This window comes from Mustela nivalis (assembly GCF_964662115.1).
Source record: "Mustela nivalis genome assembly, chromosome: 1".
NCBI lineage: Eukaryota > Metazoa > Chordata > Mammalia > Carnivora > Mustelidae > Mustela > Mustela nivalis.
Genome location: NC_139020.1, coordinates 48,352,189 through 48,370,144, shown reverse-complemented (window position 1 = coordinate 48,370,144; position 17,956 = coordinate 48,352,189). Strand labels below are relative to the sequence as shown.

Below are 17,956 nucleotides of genomic sequence, written 5' to 3'. Positions count from 1 at the left end.
TTATTTTTAAGATTTAATTTATTTATTTGACAGAGAGACAGCAAGAGAAGGAGCACAAGCAGAAGGAGTGGGAGAGGAAGAAGCAGACTTCCTGCTGCACAGGGAGCCTGATGCAGGGCTCAATCCCAGGAAGCTGGGCTCTTGACCTAAACCAAAGGCAGACACTGAATGATTGAGCCATCCAAGCACCCCCCTGGGGCCAAATTTTTTAAAAAGCTAACATATAACAATTAAGATATTTTTGCAAAAAAATGTAGATTTCCAACTTCTTTTGAAAACCAGGAAGATCTGGTATTCTTAGGCTGATGTCTCCCTGTTGCAGTAGTTAAAGTAGTTAAGGTTTGGCTGAAAGGGCCTTGTCCTTTAATGAAGATAAGCACTGACTAAACGGACTCACGTGGTGTCTGCAATTTGGCTCCATTTGCATAAAAGCCAACCCCTCAGCTTTTTGAATAGTGCTAACTGTGGGGGCGTTCAGTGACAGTTTGAGGAGACAGTGGGATTGTTAATGGACGATAATTAGACATGAAGAAAAAGAATGATTAATTAGAAGTGTGTGGCTATTGATTTTCCTTCTTTTTGGGTGGCAAACTGTTAAGATTTTGTTCTTTTATAGAAAGGAGGTTAAATTTTTTTTACAGATTTGATTTTTAGAAATTGAGGTAAAAATGTTGGGATATTGAATTTGACACCTTTTGGCATCCTAACTTGGAAAATCGCATGTTGCACAGTATGCTTTCTATAGCACTAGCAGGCTTTTCAATTGGCATTCACAGAAGTGAAATTGGGCCAGTGTAAGTTAATGTGCTACACCAAACTAAAAGAATTCTTGAGTTGAATTTGTTACTATGGGAACATCTATTCCCATAAAAATAAATGAAGTGCTATTACTGGCATATAGATGTTATATCTTTCGCAATGTATGACAAAGCTTCATTGCCATGCCATTTTTTAGAGGGCACTTATTTGGAGTAGAAGGTCATCCTTATTTAAAAAGTCAGGTTGTGGTAGTTCAGTCAGTTAAGCGTCTGACTCTTAGTTTCATCTCGGTTCACAATCTCAGGGTCCTAAATTGGAGCCCCACCTCAGGCTCCCACTCAGGGTGGAGGAGTCTATTTGAGATTCTGTCTCTCCCTCTGCCTTTGTGCCCTGTCCTCCCACTCGTGCTGTCTTTCTCTCATTTAAAAAAAAAAAAAAATCAAGTTGCCTACTTTCACTTTTTATGTGGCCTATTTATGACTTGACTTTTATTAGAGATATTCTGTATTACTTTTAATTTTCATGGAATGAAAAGGCATTTCATTTGTAGATATACTGAAATTGTGTATATTGTTGGAGAATTTCTTTTTCATTAAGGATAGGGCTGTTTTCCTAACGTGTGTCAAGTCATAAGATCTGTCTGATAAAACTCAATTTTTTCAACACAGGTTAAAGTGCTTAAACATTTCACTTGGCATTTTGAAAAAATTCACATGTAGAATTTGAAAGGGTATAAATATGTCTGACTCAGCTGGATGAATGTATGGTTTTAACACATCTCTAGATGTGGTTTTAGAGTAAATTCCCTGGTATGGTATGATTGTCATCATCCTAATTAATTTTTTGTGGAACAAACTTGGCATTGAGCAAATGGCCTTCTTGCTTCTCCTTGAATGCATTTGTGGTTTTAGATACTAGAAAAAGAAACGGGAAGGAAAAATGTTTTCAGTCTATACAACCTCCATATTCAACATAGTAGATATTTACATATTAGAAAATGGGCTTTCCTCTCTCTCTTTGCTCTGTTTACCTGGGTCTTACAGACCTGTGGACATAGGCTAACCTGAGTAAGAATGGACTGCCAAGGCTGTTCTAGTTTCTCCTCTAGGAATCCTTTCGCCTTCTGGTGATGTATACTTATACGTATCTTTCAATGAACAGTCTGGTATAGTGGGCAAAGCACTGGCACTGAGAACTCTAGAAACTCAGGAGTGTAGTTCTGATTTTTTTTCTCAATTTTCTGTGACTGTGGGCATTTCACTTCCATGAGACTCAGTTTCTTAACTTCATTAGGCAAGGTTAAACTACATGATTCATGATTCCTATTCTAGGGGTGCCTGGGTGGCTCAGTGGGTTAAAGACTCTGCCTTCGGCTCAGGTCATGATCTCAGGGTCCTGGGATTGAGCCCCGCATCGGGCTCTCCGCTCAGCAGGGAGCCTGCTTCCCCCTCTCTCTGTGCCTGCCTCTCTGCCGACTTGTGATCCCTCTCTGTCAAATAAATAAATAAAATCTTAAAAAAAAAAGATTCCTATTCTAAAATGTGACATGTCTGTTTTATTCACATATTTGCACACACTCACCCCCCTAACATGGTTCTGAGAGTCAGTTTTCAATATGTGAGGTGGGAGTGTTCCCACACAGCACCATGTAATTCTCCAGACACCAGCTGGGTGTTCAAGGATTCAATTCAATTCTGACAATATCTCCTCAGAGATAGCATCAGATTCCACAGGTTAAAGGTTCAGTTCTGTAAGACTGTACCTCCCTGTCCACTTCCACTTTAGACACCAGTTGTTGCAAGCCTACATTGCTACCTGTGCTTTTGACCAACCAGCTATAAATCACAGGTTCCCATGACCTCTTTCTCAAGTTTGGTTAATTTGCTAGGATAGCTCACAGAACTCAAACATTTTATTTACCAAATTACTGATTTGTTATAAAAGATAAAATTCAGAACAGCCTGATAGAAGAGATGCATAGGGCAAGGTATGTGTAAGGGGTGCAGAGCTTGCAAGCCCTCACCAGGTATGCTGCTCTCAGGCTTCTCTAGGTGTTCACTAAGCCAGGCTCTTTGGACTCTATCCTTGGATTTTTATGGAGGCTTCCTTAGAGAAGTATGATCAATTAAATCATCAGCCATTGGTAACTGATTCAACCTCTAGCCCCTCTCGCCTCCATGGAGGTCCCAGGGTGGGACTGGAAATTCCAACCCCTTAATCACATGGTTGACTTTATTGGCAATAAGTACCCATCCATAAGTGCCCTCTAAAAGTTACTCCATTAACATAACAAAAGACACTTTAATAACTCTCAACACTTAGGCAATTCCAAGGGTTTTGGGATCTGTGAGCCAGGAATTATAGACACTAAAACCAGATATATATATTTATAAATTACAATATCATACCTCTTTTCCTAATATAAGATTTATAAACCAAAGGAAAGTCTTTTAAGAACCTGAGTTTGGGGCAAGACAAAAGCTGGTAATTTTTCTTAATTTGTTTTCCTTTCCCACTCTGGACTTCAATTTGTTGACTTTTCATTTATCTGGAATTGAACTCTTGCTCTTTCCATTGGGACCATTCTTTTTTTCCTTCCCAAGTTTACTGTGATATAGTTGACATATAATATTATATAAGTTCAAGGTGTACATGATGATTTGGTACACTTATTGGGAAATGATTACCATGGTAGGGTTAGTTAACACTTCATCACCTCACATAATTACCTTTTCTTTTTCTTTTTCTTTTTTTTTTTTGTGGTGAAAACACTTAAGATCTCTCTTAGCAATTTTCAAGTATGTAATACAGCATTGTTAATTATAGTCACCATGTTTAACATTAGATTTCCAGAACTTATTCATCTTATAACTGGATGTTGTACCCTGGGACCCACATCTCCTCACTTCCCCAACCCCCCCCCCCCCATGGAAATCATTATTCTTGTCTCTATTTATGAGAGTTCCGCTTTTTTAGATTCCACATATAAGTCACATCAGGCAGTATTTGTCTTTCTCTGTTTAGTTCATATCACTTAGCATAATATCCTTAAGATCCATCCATGTTGTCACAAACAGCAGGATTTCCTTCTTCCTCATGGGTGAAAAGTATTCCAGTGTGTGTGTGTGTGTGTGTGTGTGTGTGTGTACACCGCATCTTCTATTACCATTCATCCTCTGATAGATACTTAGGTTGTTTTCATATCTTGGCTATTGTGAATAATGCTGGAGTGAACAAAGGGGTGTTGGTATCTCTTTGATATACTGATTTCATTTCCTTTGTGTATGTATCCAGAAATGAGATTACTCTATCATATGGTGGTTTTATTTTTAATTTTTTGAGGAAACTCTATATTGTTTACCATAATGGCTGTATATTCCCACCAATATGAACAGGGTTCTCTTTTTCCCATATCATTGCCACACCTATTATCTCTTGTCTTTTTGATATTAGCAATTTTGACAGGTGTGAGGTAATGTCTCATTGTGGTTTTGATTTGCATTTCCCTGACAATTAACATCTTTGAACATCTTTTTATATACTTACGGCCATTTGTAGGTCTTTTTGGAAAAATATCTATTCAAATCCTCTGCCCATTTTTATTTTTTTTAATTAAATTATTTTTCCAGTGTTTCAAGATTCATTGTTCATAAACCACACCCAGTGCTCCATGCAATATGTGCACTCCCCAATACCCACCACCAGGCTCACCCAATCCCCCACTCTCCTCCCCTCCAAAACCTGCAGTTTGTTTCTCAGAGTCCACAGTCTCTCATGGTTCTTCTCCTTTTCCGATTTCCCCCAACTCACTTCTCCTTTCCAACTCCCAATATCCTCCATGTTATTCTTTATGCTCCACAAGTAAGTGAAACCATGTGATAATTGACTTTCTCTGCTTGACTTATTTCACTCAGTATAATCTCCTCCAGTCCCATCAATGTTGATACAAAGTTGGGTATTCATCCTTTCTGCTGGAGGCATAAGACTCCATAGTGTATATGGACCATATCTTCTTTATCCATTCATCTGTTGAAGGGCATATTGGCTCTTTCCACAGTTTGGTGACCTTGGCTATTGCTGCTATGAACATAGGGGTACTGATGGCCCTACTTTTCACTACATCTGTATCTTTGGGGTAGATACCCAGTAGTGCAGTTCCAGGGTCATAGGGTAGCACTATTTTTAATTTTAAGGAATCTCTGCACTGTTTTCCAAAGTGGCTGTACCAACTTGCATTCCCACCAACAGTGTAAGAGGGTTCCTCTTTCTCTACATCCTCTCCAACACATGTTATTTCTTGTCCTGTTAATTTTGGGCCATTCTAACTGGTGTAATGTGGTATCCCAATGTGGTTTTGATTTGAATCTTTCTGATGGCTAATAATGATGAAAATTTTTCTAAGTGTCTGTTAGCCATTTGTATGTCTTCTCTGGAGAAGCCTCTGTTCATGTCTTCTGACCATTTTTTTGATGTGATTATCTGTTTTGTGTGGGTTGAGTTTGAGGAGTTCTGTATAGATCTTGGATATCAGCCCTTTGTCTGTAGTGTCATTTGCGAATATCTTCTCCCATTCTCTGGGTTGCCTCTCTGTCTGTTGACTGTTACCTTTGCTTTGCAGAAGCTTTTGATCTTGATGAAGTCCCAAAAGTTCACTTTTGCTTTTGTTTCCCTTGCCTTTGGAGACATGTCTTGGAAGAAGATGCAGTGGCTGATGTCGAATAATACTGCCTATATTCTTCTCTAGGATTTTGATAGATTCCTGCCGCACGTTGAGGCCTTTTTTCCATTTCGAGTTTATCTTTGTGTATGGTGTAAGAGAATGGTCAAATTTCATTCTTCTATACATAACTGTCAAATTTTCCCAGCACCATTTATTGAAGAGACTGTCTTTTTACCACTGGATATTTTTACCTGCTTTGTCGAAGATTAGTTAATCAGAGAGTTGTGGGTCCATATCTAGGCTCTCTACTCTGTTTCACTGGTCTGTGTGTCTTTTTTTTGTACCAGTACCATGCTGTCTTGGTGATCATAGCTTTGTAGTAAGGCTTGAAATCAGGCAATGTGATGCCCCCAGTTTTGTTTTTCTTTTTCAACATTTCCTTAGCAATTCAGGGTCTCTTCTGTTTCCATACAAATTTTTGGATTCTTTGTTCCTGCTCTTTGAAAAATGCCAGTGGAATTTTGATCAGGATGGCATTGAATGTATAGATTGCTCTAGGTCATATAGACATTTTCACAATGTTTATTCTTCCAATCCATGAGCATGGAATGCTTTTCCATCTTTTTGTGTCTTCTTCAATTTCTTTCACGAGTGTTTTGTAGTTTCTTGAGTATGGATCCTTTACCTCTTTGGTTAGGTTTATTCCCAGGTATCTTATGGTTCTTGGTGCTATAGTAAATGGAATTGATTCTCTAATTTCCCTTTCCATATTTTCATTGTTAGTGTATAAGAAAGCAACTGATTTCTGTACATTGATTTTGTATCCTGCCACATTACTGAATTGCTGAATGAGTTCTAGTAGTTTGGGTACGGAGTCTTTTGGGTTTTCCATATAAAGTATCATGTCATCTTCGAAGAGAGAGAGTTTGACTTCTTTGCCAGTTGAATACCTTTTATTTCTTTCTGTTGTCTGATTGCTATTGCTAGGACTTCTAGTACTATGTTGAACAAGAGTGGTGAAAGTGGACATCCTTGTCATGTTCCTGATCTCAAAGGGAAGGCTGTCAGCTTTTCCCCATTGAGGATGTATTCACTGTGGGTTTTTCATAGATGGATTTTATGAAGTTGAGGAATGTTCCCTCTTTCCCTATAGTTTGAAACATTTTAATCAGGAACAGATACTGTTTATCTTGTCAAATGCTTTTTCTGCACCAGTTGAGAGGACCATGTGGTTCTTTTCTCTTCTCTTATTGATTCATCCTATCACATTGGTTGATTTGCAAATGTTGAACCACCCTTGCATCCCAGGGATAAATTCCACCTGGTCATGGTGGATAATCTTTTCAATGTACTGTTGAATCCTATTAGTTAGTATCTTGTTGAGAATCTTGGCATCCATATTCATCAGGAATATTGAAATTCTCCTTTTTGATGGGGTCTTTGCCTGGTTTGGAGGTCAGGATAATGCTGGCTTCATAGAAAGAGTCTAGAAGTTTCCTTCTGTTTCTATTTTTTGAAATAGCTTCAGGAGGATAGGTATTATTTCTTCTTTGAATGTTTGGTATAATTCCCCAGGGAATCTGTCAGGTCCTGGGCTCTTGTTTTTTGGGGGAGGTTTTTTTTTTTTAATCACTGCTTCAATCTTTTTACTAGATATTGGCTTGTTCAGGTTGTCAATTTATTCCTGATTCAGTTTTGGAAGCTTAACGTATTGGCATATGGCTGTTGATAATAATTTCTGGTGATTGTTTCTATTTCCTTTGTGTTCTTTGTGATTTCCCCCTTTCATTCATAATTTTATTAATTTGGATCCTCTCTTTTCTTTTGATTAGTTTGGCCACTGGTTTATCAATTTTACTGATTCTTTCAAAAAACCACCTTCTGGTTTCATTGATGTGTTCTATTGTATCTCTGGTTTCTATCTCATTGATCTCTGCTTTAATCTTGATTATTTCCCTTCTTGTGTGTGGGATTAGCTTAATTTGTTGTTGATTTTCCAGTTCTTTAAGGTGTAAAGAGAGCTGGTGTATTCTGGATTTTTCAATTTTTTTTTGAGTGAGGCTTGAATGGCTATGTACTTCCCCCCCTTAAGACTGCCTTTGCCGTATCCTACAGGTTTTGCACCAATGTGTCTTCATTCTTATTGGTTTCAGTGAATTGTTTAAGTTCTTTTTTGATTTCCTGGTTGATCCAAACATTCTTAAGCAGTGTGGTCTTTGGCTTAAGGAATCTCCAAACACTCTTAGAAGTGTTTGAATTCCTTCCAAACTTTGTCTTGTGGTTTAGCTCCAGTTTCAAAGCATTTTGGTCTGAGAATATGCGGGAATAATCTCAATCTTTTGGTGTCATTGAGCCCTGATTTGTGACCCAGTATATGGTCTACTCTGGGAAAGTTCCATGCGTGCTTGAGAAGAATGAGTGTTTTGTTGTTTTAGGGTGAAGTGTTCTGTATATATCTATTAGGTCCATCTGGTCCAATGTGTCATTCAAAGCTCTTGCTTCTTTATTGATTTTCTGCTTGAATGATCTGTCTGTTACTAAGAGTGGCATGTTAAGATCCCCTACTATTAATGTATTCATATCAATATGACTCTTTATTTTGATTAACAGTTGGCTTACGTAGTTGGCTTTCCCATGTTGGGGGCATAAATATTTATAATTGTTAGATCTTATTGGTGGATAGACCCCTTAAGAGTGAGGTGGTGTCCTTCTGTATCTCTGGCTACAGTCTTTAGTTTAAAATCTTATTTATCTGATATGAGAGTCACTACCCCAGCTTTCTTTTGAGGCCCATTGGCAGGAAGGATGGTTCTCCATCCCTTCACTTTCAGTCTGGATGTATCTTTAGGCTCCAAATGGGTCTTTCATAGAGAGCATATGGATGTCGTTTTATTCAGTCTGCAGTCCTGTGCCATTTTATGGGAGCGTTTAGGCCGTTCATATTGAGAGTGATTATTGAAAGATGTTTTTTATTGACATCATGTTTCCTGTTTCTATAGATTGTCTCTGTAAATTTCTGTTCTGTGTCACTCTTGGGTTCTTTCTTCTTTTATAGAAGACCCCTTAATATTTTTTGTAGTGCCAGCTTGGTGGTCACATACTCTTTTAAACCTTGTTGGTCTTGGAAGATCTTTATCTCTCCATCCATTTTGAATGTCAACCTTACTGGATAAAGTATTCTTGGCTGCATATTATTCTCATTTAGTGACCTGAATATGTCTTGCCAGCCCTTTCTGGCTTGCCAGGTTTCTGTGGACAGGTCTGACATTATTCTTATGGACCTTTCTCTATACATAAGGAAACTCTTCCCCCAGCTGCCCTCAGAACCTCCTGTCTAAAATTATGATTCATCAGTTTTAGTGCCTCGAGGTCTTTCTAGACTCATTGATCTGGGGAAGGGGGGTGTTCTTTCTACCTCTAGGACATGAACAGTGGTTCCATTTCCCAGATTGGGAAAATTTTCATCCAGAATTTGTTCAACTATATCTTCTAGTCTTCTGTCTTCTTCCACCCCCTCAGGATCCCAATAATTCTGACGTTGGAATATTTCATGGCATCATTTATTTCCCTAATTCTGTTTTCATGGCTTCTAAGCTGTTTGTTCTATGCCTTCTGATCCTTTTTCTCTATCATTTTGTCCTCTAGATCACTAATTCTATCTTCTGCCTCTGTTACCCTAGCTGTTAGAGTAGTTAGATTAGATTCAGTCTCATTGATAGCTTTTTTAACTTCTGCCCTGGTGGTTCTCACTGCTGCCCTTAGAGATTCTATGTTGTCACTAATGGGTTTCTCCAACCTAGCTATTGCCTGGATAACTGTTACCCTAAATTCCCTTTCTGACATACTGTTTATGTCTATATCCAATAGTTCTGATGGAGAGGGCACAGTCTCTGAGTTTTTATTCTGTTGGGTGTCCCTCCTCCTAGTCATTTTGGTGAGAGATGGTTGAGGGTATTTATTGCTGAATATATCAACCATGATCCAGGGAAGGTTCACCCTGGAACACTTCAGAAGAGCAATTGGAAGTCACCACCAAAAAGAAAGAAAAAAGAAAAAAAAATAGACAAAGAGAAAGACAGAAAAAAAAAAAAAAAAAGACAACCCAGGCAGAATGAGCCCCCAAAGTAAGATTTATAAGGTATATAAACAAAAACAGATAAACAAAAAGACTGACAAAAGTAATTGACAAGAAAAAAAAAAAAAAACCCAGTCAAAATGAATCCCAAGAATAAGATTTATATAATATCAGAACAGAAACAAATACACAGAAACACTGACAGAAGAAAAAGATGGGAGGGTGGATATAAATCCTAGATGTGGGTAAGGAAGTTTATTTTGGTTCTTCCTGGATGTATCTTGTTATCTTTTTTAAAGGACTCAACTTTCCAGAGATAAAGGGAGATTAAAACTAGTTTATATATAAGCGTAGTATTGAATAGGGAAAAAGGATTACCCTGAAGCTTACACACACACACACACACATATATATGTATATATGTATTTTTTTAAAAAAAGAAAAGAAAAATAAAAACACAGGTATATGTATGAAAAAAGTTCAAGTTAAAACATTATTATGGAGTATGTTTTATTAAACCTCTAATTGTAATGGTAGTTAGGTTAAAGAAATTAAAAGAACAAGAATTGTGAGAATGAATTAAAAAAAAAAGCTGTATCTCTGAAATATACAGGTTTTAGGGCAATACTGGGAGCTTAATATATTGTTTTCTCCTGATATTGGGGTTTTATAGTTTTATGGGGATATTGTGGTGGTTGTCCCCTCATTCTTTTGGCTGGCTTTCTGGGGTTTTTTCAGGCAGTCTTGCTTGGGTTTTCAGGCAGTCTTGCTTGGGTTGAGTCCTCCTGCTTCCTATCAATGGGCTGGGCTCTGTTGAGACTGGTTTTTCAGGCTTTTGTTCTCTGGAGGTTTTTGTTTTTGTTTTTGATGGTTTTTTGTGGCCTTTAGAAGGTTTAGTGGAAAGCAGACTGCACCCAGACCTCCATCTCAGAGAGAAGCCTCAGCCTGCTCCCCTCTGGGTGGTCCAGAACACAGAGACTCCCCCTCCACAAACCCCGCTGAACCACACAACTTCTCACAGGCTGTGCGTGTCCCCAGCCACTGTCTCAGGGGTCACCTGAAGGGCCCACTTGTCTCTGCACCTCCGTGTCAATACCGTGCCAATACCGTAAACAATATTGATCTAGGGAGTCTACTTTTGGTGGTGCCTTTGCCAGGACTGCTGTCTGGGACCAGGCCCATGTTGCTGGTTCGCTCAGTGGCACAGTGGCTGCTGCTGCTGAGGAGTCCAGCTAGAGACTGGGCTGAGAACCTTCAGGCACTGGCTGGGAGCGTCCAGACCCTTGGCTGGTCCAAAAGACTACTGGCTAGCACCCATGCAGAACTTTCTAAGGCATGGGTGTGGAGTGACTGGTCAGACCCTGGTCCGGCAGAGCATGCAGAGTGCAAAAGGCTGTGATACTAGAGAGCACCCACCAGACTCCTGTAATTGGTATCTGTACATTGATCCTGCTGTATCCTGTAACTTTACTTAATTCATTGATTAGTTCTAGCAGTTTTAAAAAAAATATTATTTATTTTAGAGAGAGAACATGATTGGGGGGAAGAGCAGTGGGAGAGGGAGAGAATCTCAAGCAGACTCCCTGCTGAGTACAGAGATCACTGTGGGGCTTGATCTCTACAGAGCCTGTTGTGGGGCTCAGTCTCACAGCCCGGAGATTATGACCTGAGCTGAAACCGAGTCAGATGCTTAACCAACTGAGCCACCCAGGTGTTCCAATTCTAACAGTTTTTTTTTTTTTTTTTTAATTTATTTAGTATTTTATATACATAGGATCATGCCCTCTGGAACAGACCACTTTACCTCTTCCTTTCTGATTTGAATAACTTTTATTTATTTTCCTTGCCGGGACCTCTAATGTTATACTAAATAAGATGTAAGAGTGAGACAATTGTCTTATTCTTCATCTTAATAAGAAAGCTTCAGCCTTTCAAACTGGGTTATGATATTTGCTGTGGGTTTGTCATTCATGGCCTTTATTATGTTGAGATATGTTACTTCTGTACCCAGTTTGTTGAGGATTTTTATCATGAAAGGACTCTGAATTTTGTCAAATAATTCTGTATCTATAGAGATGATTGTATGATTTTTTTATTCTTTAATTTAATTTTAATTTAATTTTGACAGAGAGAGAGAGAGAGAGAGAGATCACAAGGAGGCAGAGAGGCAGGCAGAGAGAGGGAGGGGGAAGCAGGCTTCCTGCTGAGCAGAGAGAGTGATGTGGGGCTCCATCCCAGGACCCTGAGATCATGACCTGAGCTGAAGGCAGAGGCTTAACCCACTGAGCCACCCAGGTGCCCCTTTCTTCATTTCATTAATGTGACATATCACATTTATTGATTTGTAAGTTTTGAATTGTCCTTCTATCCAAGGGATAAGTCCTCACCTGATCCTGGTGGATTATTCTTCTAATTTGCTTTGAATTCAGTTTGCTAATTTTGGGGGGCAATTTTTACATTATGTTAATCAGGGATATTGGTCTGTCATTTTATTTTCTTGTATCTTTGTCTGGTTTTGCTATCAGGGTAATGCTGGCTTTGTAAAATCAGTTTGGGAGTGTTCATTCCAGTTTGATTTTGGGGGAGAGTTTGGGAAGGACTAGCATTAGTTTTTCTTTAAATGTTTGGTAGAATATCAGTGAAACCATCTGGTCCTCCATGTTTGTTAGGTCCATTTGGTCTAAAGTATAGTTCAAGTCCATAATTTTCTTTCTTTCTTTTCTTTTTTTTTTAAATATTTACTTGAAAGTTTTTTTTTTAATTTTTTATTATTTCAGTGTAACAGTATTCATTATTTTTGTACCACACCCAGTGCTCCATGCAATCCGTGCCCTCTCCAATACCTACCACCTGGATCCCCCAACCTCCCACCCTCCACCCCTTCAAAACCCTCAGATTGTTTTTCAGAGTCCACAGTCTCTCATGGTTCACTTCCCCTTCCAATTTCCCCCAACTCCCTTCTCCTCTCCATCTCCCCATGTCCTCCATGCTATTTGTTATGCTCCACAAATAAGTGAAACCATATGATAATTGACTCTTTCTGCTTGACTTATTTCACTCAGCATAATCTCTTCCAGTCCCGTCCATGTTGCTACAAAAGTTGGGTATTCATCCTTTCTGATGGAGGCATAATACTCCATAGTGTATATGGACCACATCTTCCTTATCCATTTGTCCGTTGAAGGGCATCTAGGTTCTTTCCACAGTTTGGCGACCATGGCCACTGCTGCTATAAACATTGGGGTACAGATGGCCCTTCTTTTCAATCCATCTGTATCTTTGGGGTAAATACCCAGTAGTGCAATTGCAGGGTCATAGGGAAGTTCTATTTTTAATTTCTTAAGGAATCTCCACACTGTTCTCCAAAGTGGCTGCATAGTTTTAGTTAATTTTACTACTTTTGTCTTTTTTACTAGCTTTATAAGTGATTATTCCATTACTTTTATAATATGTTTAACTTTTGCTATGAGATTTTTACTTTTGCATGGTTTCTTGTCATTAATCAGTATCATTTCTTTTCAGCTGAAAGAAGTCTCTTTAATATTTCTTGTAAGGCCTGTTTAGTGGTGATGAACTCCTTTAGCTTTTGCTTAGCTGGAGAATTCTACCTCTGTTCTGAATAATAATCTCACTGTGGGTGAATATTCTTTCCCTAAAGTACTTTGAGAATTTCATGCCCCCACTTTCTGGCTTGCAGAGTTGCTGCTAAAAAAAACCTACTGATAGCCTTATGGGTTTCCCTTGCATGTAGTAAGTTCTTTTTCCTTATGCTGGATTTAGGAGTGTTTCCTTATCTTTGTCTTTTGACATTTTAGTTATAGTGTGTCTTGATGTAGAGCTCTTTGAATTCATTTTTTTTGGAACTCTCTGTGCTTCCTGAGCCTAGATGTCTATTTCCTTCCTAGAATAGGAAATTTTTCAGCCATTATTTATTCAAATAAGTTTTCTGCCTCTTCTCTCTCTTCTCTTTCTCGGGCCTCTATAATGTGTGTATTATTCTATTTGATGTTGCCCCACAGGTCCTTTAAGGGATTTTTGCTTGTTAAAATTATTTTTTCTTTTTGTTGCTCTGTCTGGGTGAGTTCCATTGCTTTGTTTTCTAGCTTGCTGATCTGTTTTTCTGCTTCTTCCAATTTGCTTTTGAACCCCTGTAATGTACTTTTCAATGTAGTTATTGAATTTTTCAGTTCTGACTTACGTTTGGTATTTTCTTATGTTTTCTCTCTGTTGAAGTTCTTTCTGTGCACATCCCTTCTTCTCCTGTGTTTGGTAAGCATCTTTATGAAAGTTATTTTGAACTCTTTATCAGGTAGATTATTTATCTCCATTTCATTAAGGTCTTTTTCTGAGGTTTTGTCTTATTCTTTCATTTGGAACATATTTTTCTGTCTCCTCATTTTAATTGATTCTGTGTTTGTTTCTGTGTATTAGACAAAACAGCTACCTCTGTTGTAGGAGTCTTGGGGTAGTGGTATTATGTAGGGGATGACCCATGGGGGTCAGAAACACAGCCCCCTTCTGGCCACTAGAACCAGGGGCTCCCTGAGTTTCCCCTGTGGGGGCTGTGTGCATTCTCTGACTGTGGTGTGGCTGAGCTGTGGTGGAGTGGTTGGGTGGGGTTCTTGCCTAGCCTGTCTGTGATATATTTTTGGCAGGATTTGGGAGCTGGGGAGGATGTGGCACTTGTTTGGCTGGCTAAGACTTGACTGTGACATGGGGTGTGGGGTGGTGATGGCCTGGCTGGTTGTGATGTGCTGTGATGTGGGTTGGGAGTCCTACATGTGCTAGGAGGTTGGAGGGTGATTGCCAAAATGGCACTTATCTGCACCAGTGTTAGTAAGGTACAGTGGGATTGCAAAAATTGTACCTGCCAGTGCTTCTGTCTTTAGAGAAAGCCCTAACAGGTTCCTTTCTTTTTGGCATTTGCTTTAGGATTAGTGTGTCTCCTTCACATATGGTCTAGGCACTTTTCAAACTTCTGCTTTTAATACCATAAAATCCGGTAATTCCAATACTGGGTATTTACTCAAAGAAAATGAAAATACTAATTCAAAAAGATAATTCACCCCCACGTTTATAGAAGCATTATTTCCAATAGCCAAGATATGGAGCAATCTAAGTGTCCATCAAAAGATGAATAAAGAAGATGTGGTATGTGTATATATATGCCATGGAATGTTATTCAGCCATAACAAGGATGAGCTCTTGCCATTTGCAATAACTTGGTTGGACCTAGAAGGTATTATGCTAAGTGAAGTAAGTTATACAGAGAAAGACAGCTACCATATGATTTCACTTTATGTGGAATCTAAATGCACACATATACGCATATGTAAAAGAACAAATAACCAAACAAAAAACAGAAACAGACTCATAAATACAGAGAACAAATTGGTGGTTATCAGAGAGAGGATGGTAGGGCTACAGGTGGTTATCAGAGAGAAGGAAGTCTTCCAGCTATGGGATGAGTAAGTCATGAGGATGAATGCACAGTATAGGGAATATGGTCAATGATATCTTAATAGTATTGTATGGTGACAGATTGTAGCTATATTTGTGGTAAACATAGCATAATGTATAGAATTGTAGAATCACTATTTTTTATACTAAAACTAATATAACATTGTTAACTATATTTTACTTAAAAAATATTAAAAGTTCCCTCTGAAACAAACAAACAAACAAACAAACAAACAAACAAACAAACATATCGCTGCTTTTGCACTGGGTCCTGGGGCAAGCAGGTCTGTAAGTGAATCCTTAAGGGCAGGTTCTCCATTCCCTACAGTTCTGGACATAATCCCTGATGGTTTTATGTTTTGGGGGCTGGTCTCTTAGGTGCAGGACCCAAGAGTTGGGGTGCCTAATGTGGGGTGCAAACTCCTTGCTCCTTGGGGGGGAAGTTCCATATTTTTAAGATTTCATTCTGATTGTGGATTGTAACTCTTTGGGTGGGGTTTTTAGTGAGAGCGTATCTCTGCCTCTCCTACCAAACTCAGTGTGGCTCTTTTTTGTTGTGGAGATGCTGTTCATCTACTTTTTAGGATTTTTTCAGAGAAAATTATTCCATATGTAATTGTAGATTTGTTGTGTCCATAGGAGGAAGTGTGTTCAGTATCTTCCTATGCCAACGTCTTGGACCCAACACCAGGAAATTTCTTATAGGGTCTACCTGATAGAAAATATAACAATTCAGCAACTAAAGAAGTATTTTAGAGACCCAGCCTGTAATACTATCGGCAGAACATGATCATCCCGTATCCTCTATGGGAGTATTTTTAAAGTACCACGTCTGGGTCCTATCCACAAGCAATTAAGTTAGGATCTCTGGGGTGTGAGGCTTGGACATTGGGTTTTTTAAAAGCTTTCATGTTATTTTAATGCTATTTAGAATAAAGAATGATTCTTCTTTTCTATTTTCCTTTTTTAGTTTTCACCCAGGAAATATTTTATGAATTTCTTCTTTACATATGGCACTTTTTATTTTTTGTTGTTTATAACTCAGCATAGATTGAAGTATAAAAATTATCACCAAATGCCATGGCCATTTTACCTATTAGTATCACCACTCAACTTTTTTGTGTAGATTTGTCTTTATATGGTTACATAATTAGCATGTTCGAGGATTGTGTTTCTGTCTACTTTTCTATTCCTCAAGTTAAATTTTAAGGTAAGATTAGTACTCTATTACCATATTAATAAAAAGTCATTAGAAAGAGAAAGTTGTATTTTGTAAGTGGGATACCATTTCATAGATATTGCCATTCTTTTCAGGTACAGATCACATTTTGATGTGGTGACATTTCTTACCAAAATGAAAAACCTTACATAGTTAAATACCTTTTGGAATGATTAATAAAATTGCTAACTGTTCTTTCCTGCTGTGGGAAATGTGCTTAGGTCTTTGACATCAAATTATAGATATTAGTAATTATGTAGAGTATTTAAGCTAAAAAGACAGAAAAAGAGACATCTAAAGCAGAGAAATAATATTTTTTCCACAAACTTACTTTGGAATCTTTTGAATATATTATCTCATCTCTCCCCAATTTACAGATGTGATTCAAGAGGTTCATGTCTTTTTTCTAGATTTCTAAACTAGTATGTGGGTTGAATAAGGGTTTGATGATAGCTCTGTTTGATTCTAGAGGCCATGTTCCCACCCTCCTCCCCAACAATATTACATTGTCTCTGTGTCCTTAGAAAATCTGGGAATGTGTATACATAGGTGATATTTGAAATCATTTTTATATGTTTCTTTTATCTATGATATGATTTAGCCTTTTTTTCCCCCCAGGATAATACCCTTCAAGCTGAATGGCCCTCAGCAGATGAATCTACCACCAGCAGTATTTCACCACTTGATTTCAGCTCTGGTCCTCCCTCAACCACTGGCAGGGAACTCTGGTCAGAGAGCCCTTTGGGTGATTTAGTGTCTACACCCAAATTAGCCTTTCCCTCGAAGGTGGGCCTCAGTTCTTCCCCAGAGGTTTTAGACGTTAGCAGCTTGACTCTTCATTCTGTCACCCCAGCAGTGTTTCAGACTGGCTTGCCTGTGGTTTCTAACGAAAGGACTTCTGGATCTCACCTACTAGAAGATGGTAAGGGATTCTAATTACTTTTCACAGTTTTATACTTTATTATATCAGATGACAGGGTTTTGAAGAGAGAAAGAGACTAAGGTTAATAGAAAAACATAGTAGCATCTATTAGGAGGAAATGGCTTGGGGAAGTCATATGAGAGAGGGACTGGTCAGATTTAATTGGTTGGAATGGAGACTCCAAATAGGTAAATAATCAGAAATGAACTTGGTGGGCTGGGATGGCTATCAATTAATAGATATTTTGAACATCTTATTAAAGGATACATAATTTAATTAGATTACTATTAAAGAACTACTTTACTTGAATAGTGTAAGGTAAATGAATAAAATCAAAGAAGATTATTATAGTAGCTTTTAGTAAGGGAGAACTGAACTAGGGTAGCTACAGCAGAGACTAAGAAATGAAAATCAAGTGGGTGATTTAAATGTAGTGGAGGAAAAGAAAAATGTGACTTATGAATGGAGTATATAGTGAAAGAAGAAGTTGAACAAAGATATAAATAATGAGTCCAGGATTTTAAACATTGGGTGAATTTAGAAGTGACTGGACAATAAGGAAAATGGGAATTGAAAGATAAAATTTCCTAAGGGATTTTCTCCCTTAGTTTTTACTAGATTCAGTCTTTGTTGTCAGTATGGTAACCAGCAGTTCTTCATTTCCATGGAGTAAATACATCAAGTGTTTGAAGATGAATCAGTTCAATAGCTGAGATCTTGTTATACTCAGGGATGGGGGCTATATTCATGATGATTGTACCATATCACACAGACATAATGAGATCTTCTTGCTTGCTAATTTATCGGAGTAAAAATAAGCAACTGAATCTCCTAACTTAATGAGAAAAAACACAAGTAGCC

General features: G+C 38.2%; 1 protein-coding gene across 1 annotated transcript in view; it reads left to right on the top strand.

The window, feature by feature from the left end:
* IMPG2 (interphotoreceptor matrix proteoglycan 2) overlaps nt 1-17,956 on the top strand; it is a gene marked incomplete at its 5' end in the record, with an annotated part of 86,024 nt that overhangs the window by 53,426 nt on the left and 14,642 nt on the right. Inside the window, one exon of the mRNA XM_082696192.1 lies at nt 16,792-17,095. Coding sequence (XP_082552318.1) covers nt 16,792-17,095 — 304 coding nt within the window. The remainder of the gene's footprint in view (nt 1-16,791; nt 17,096-17,956) is intronic.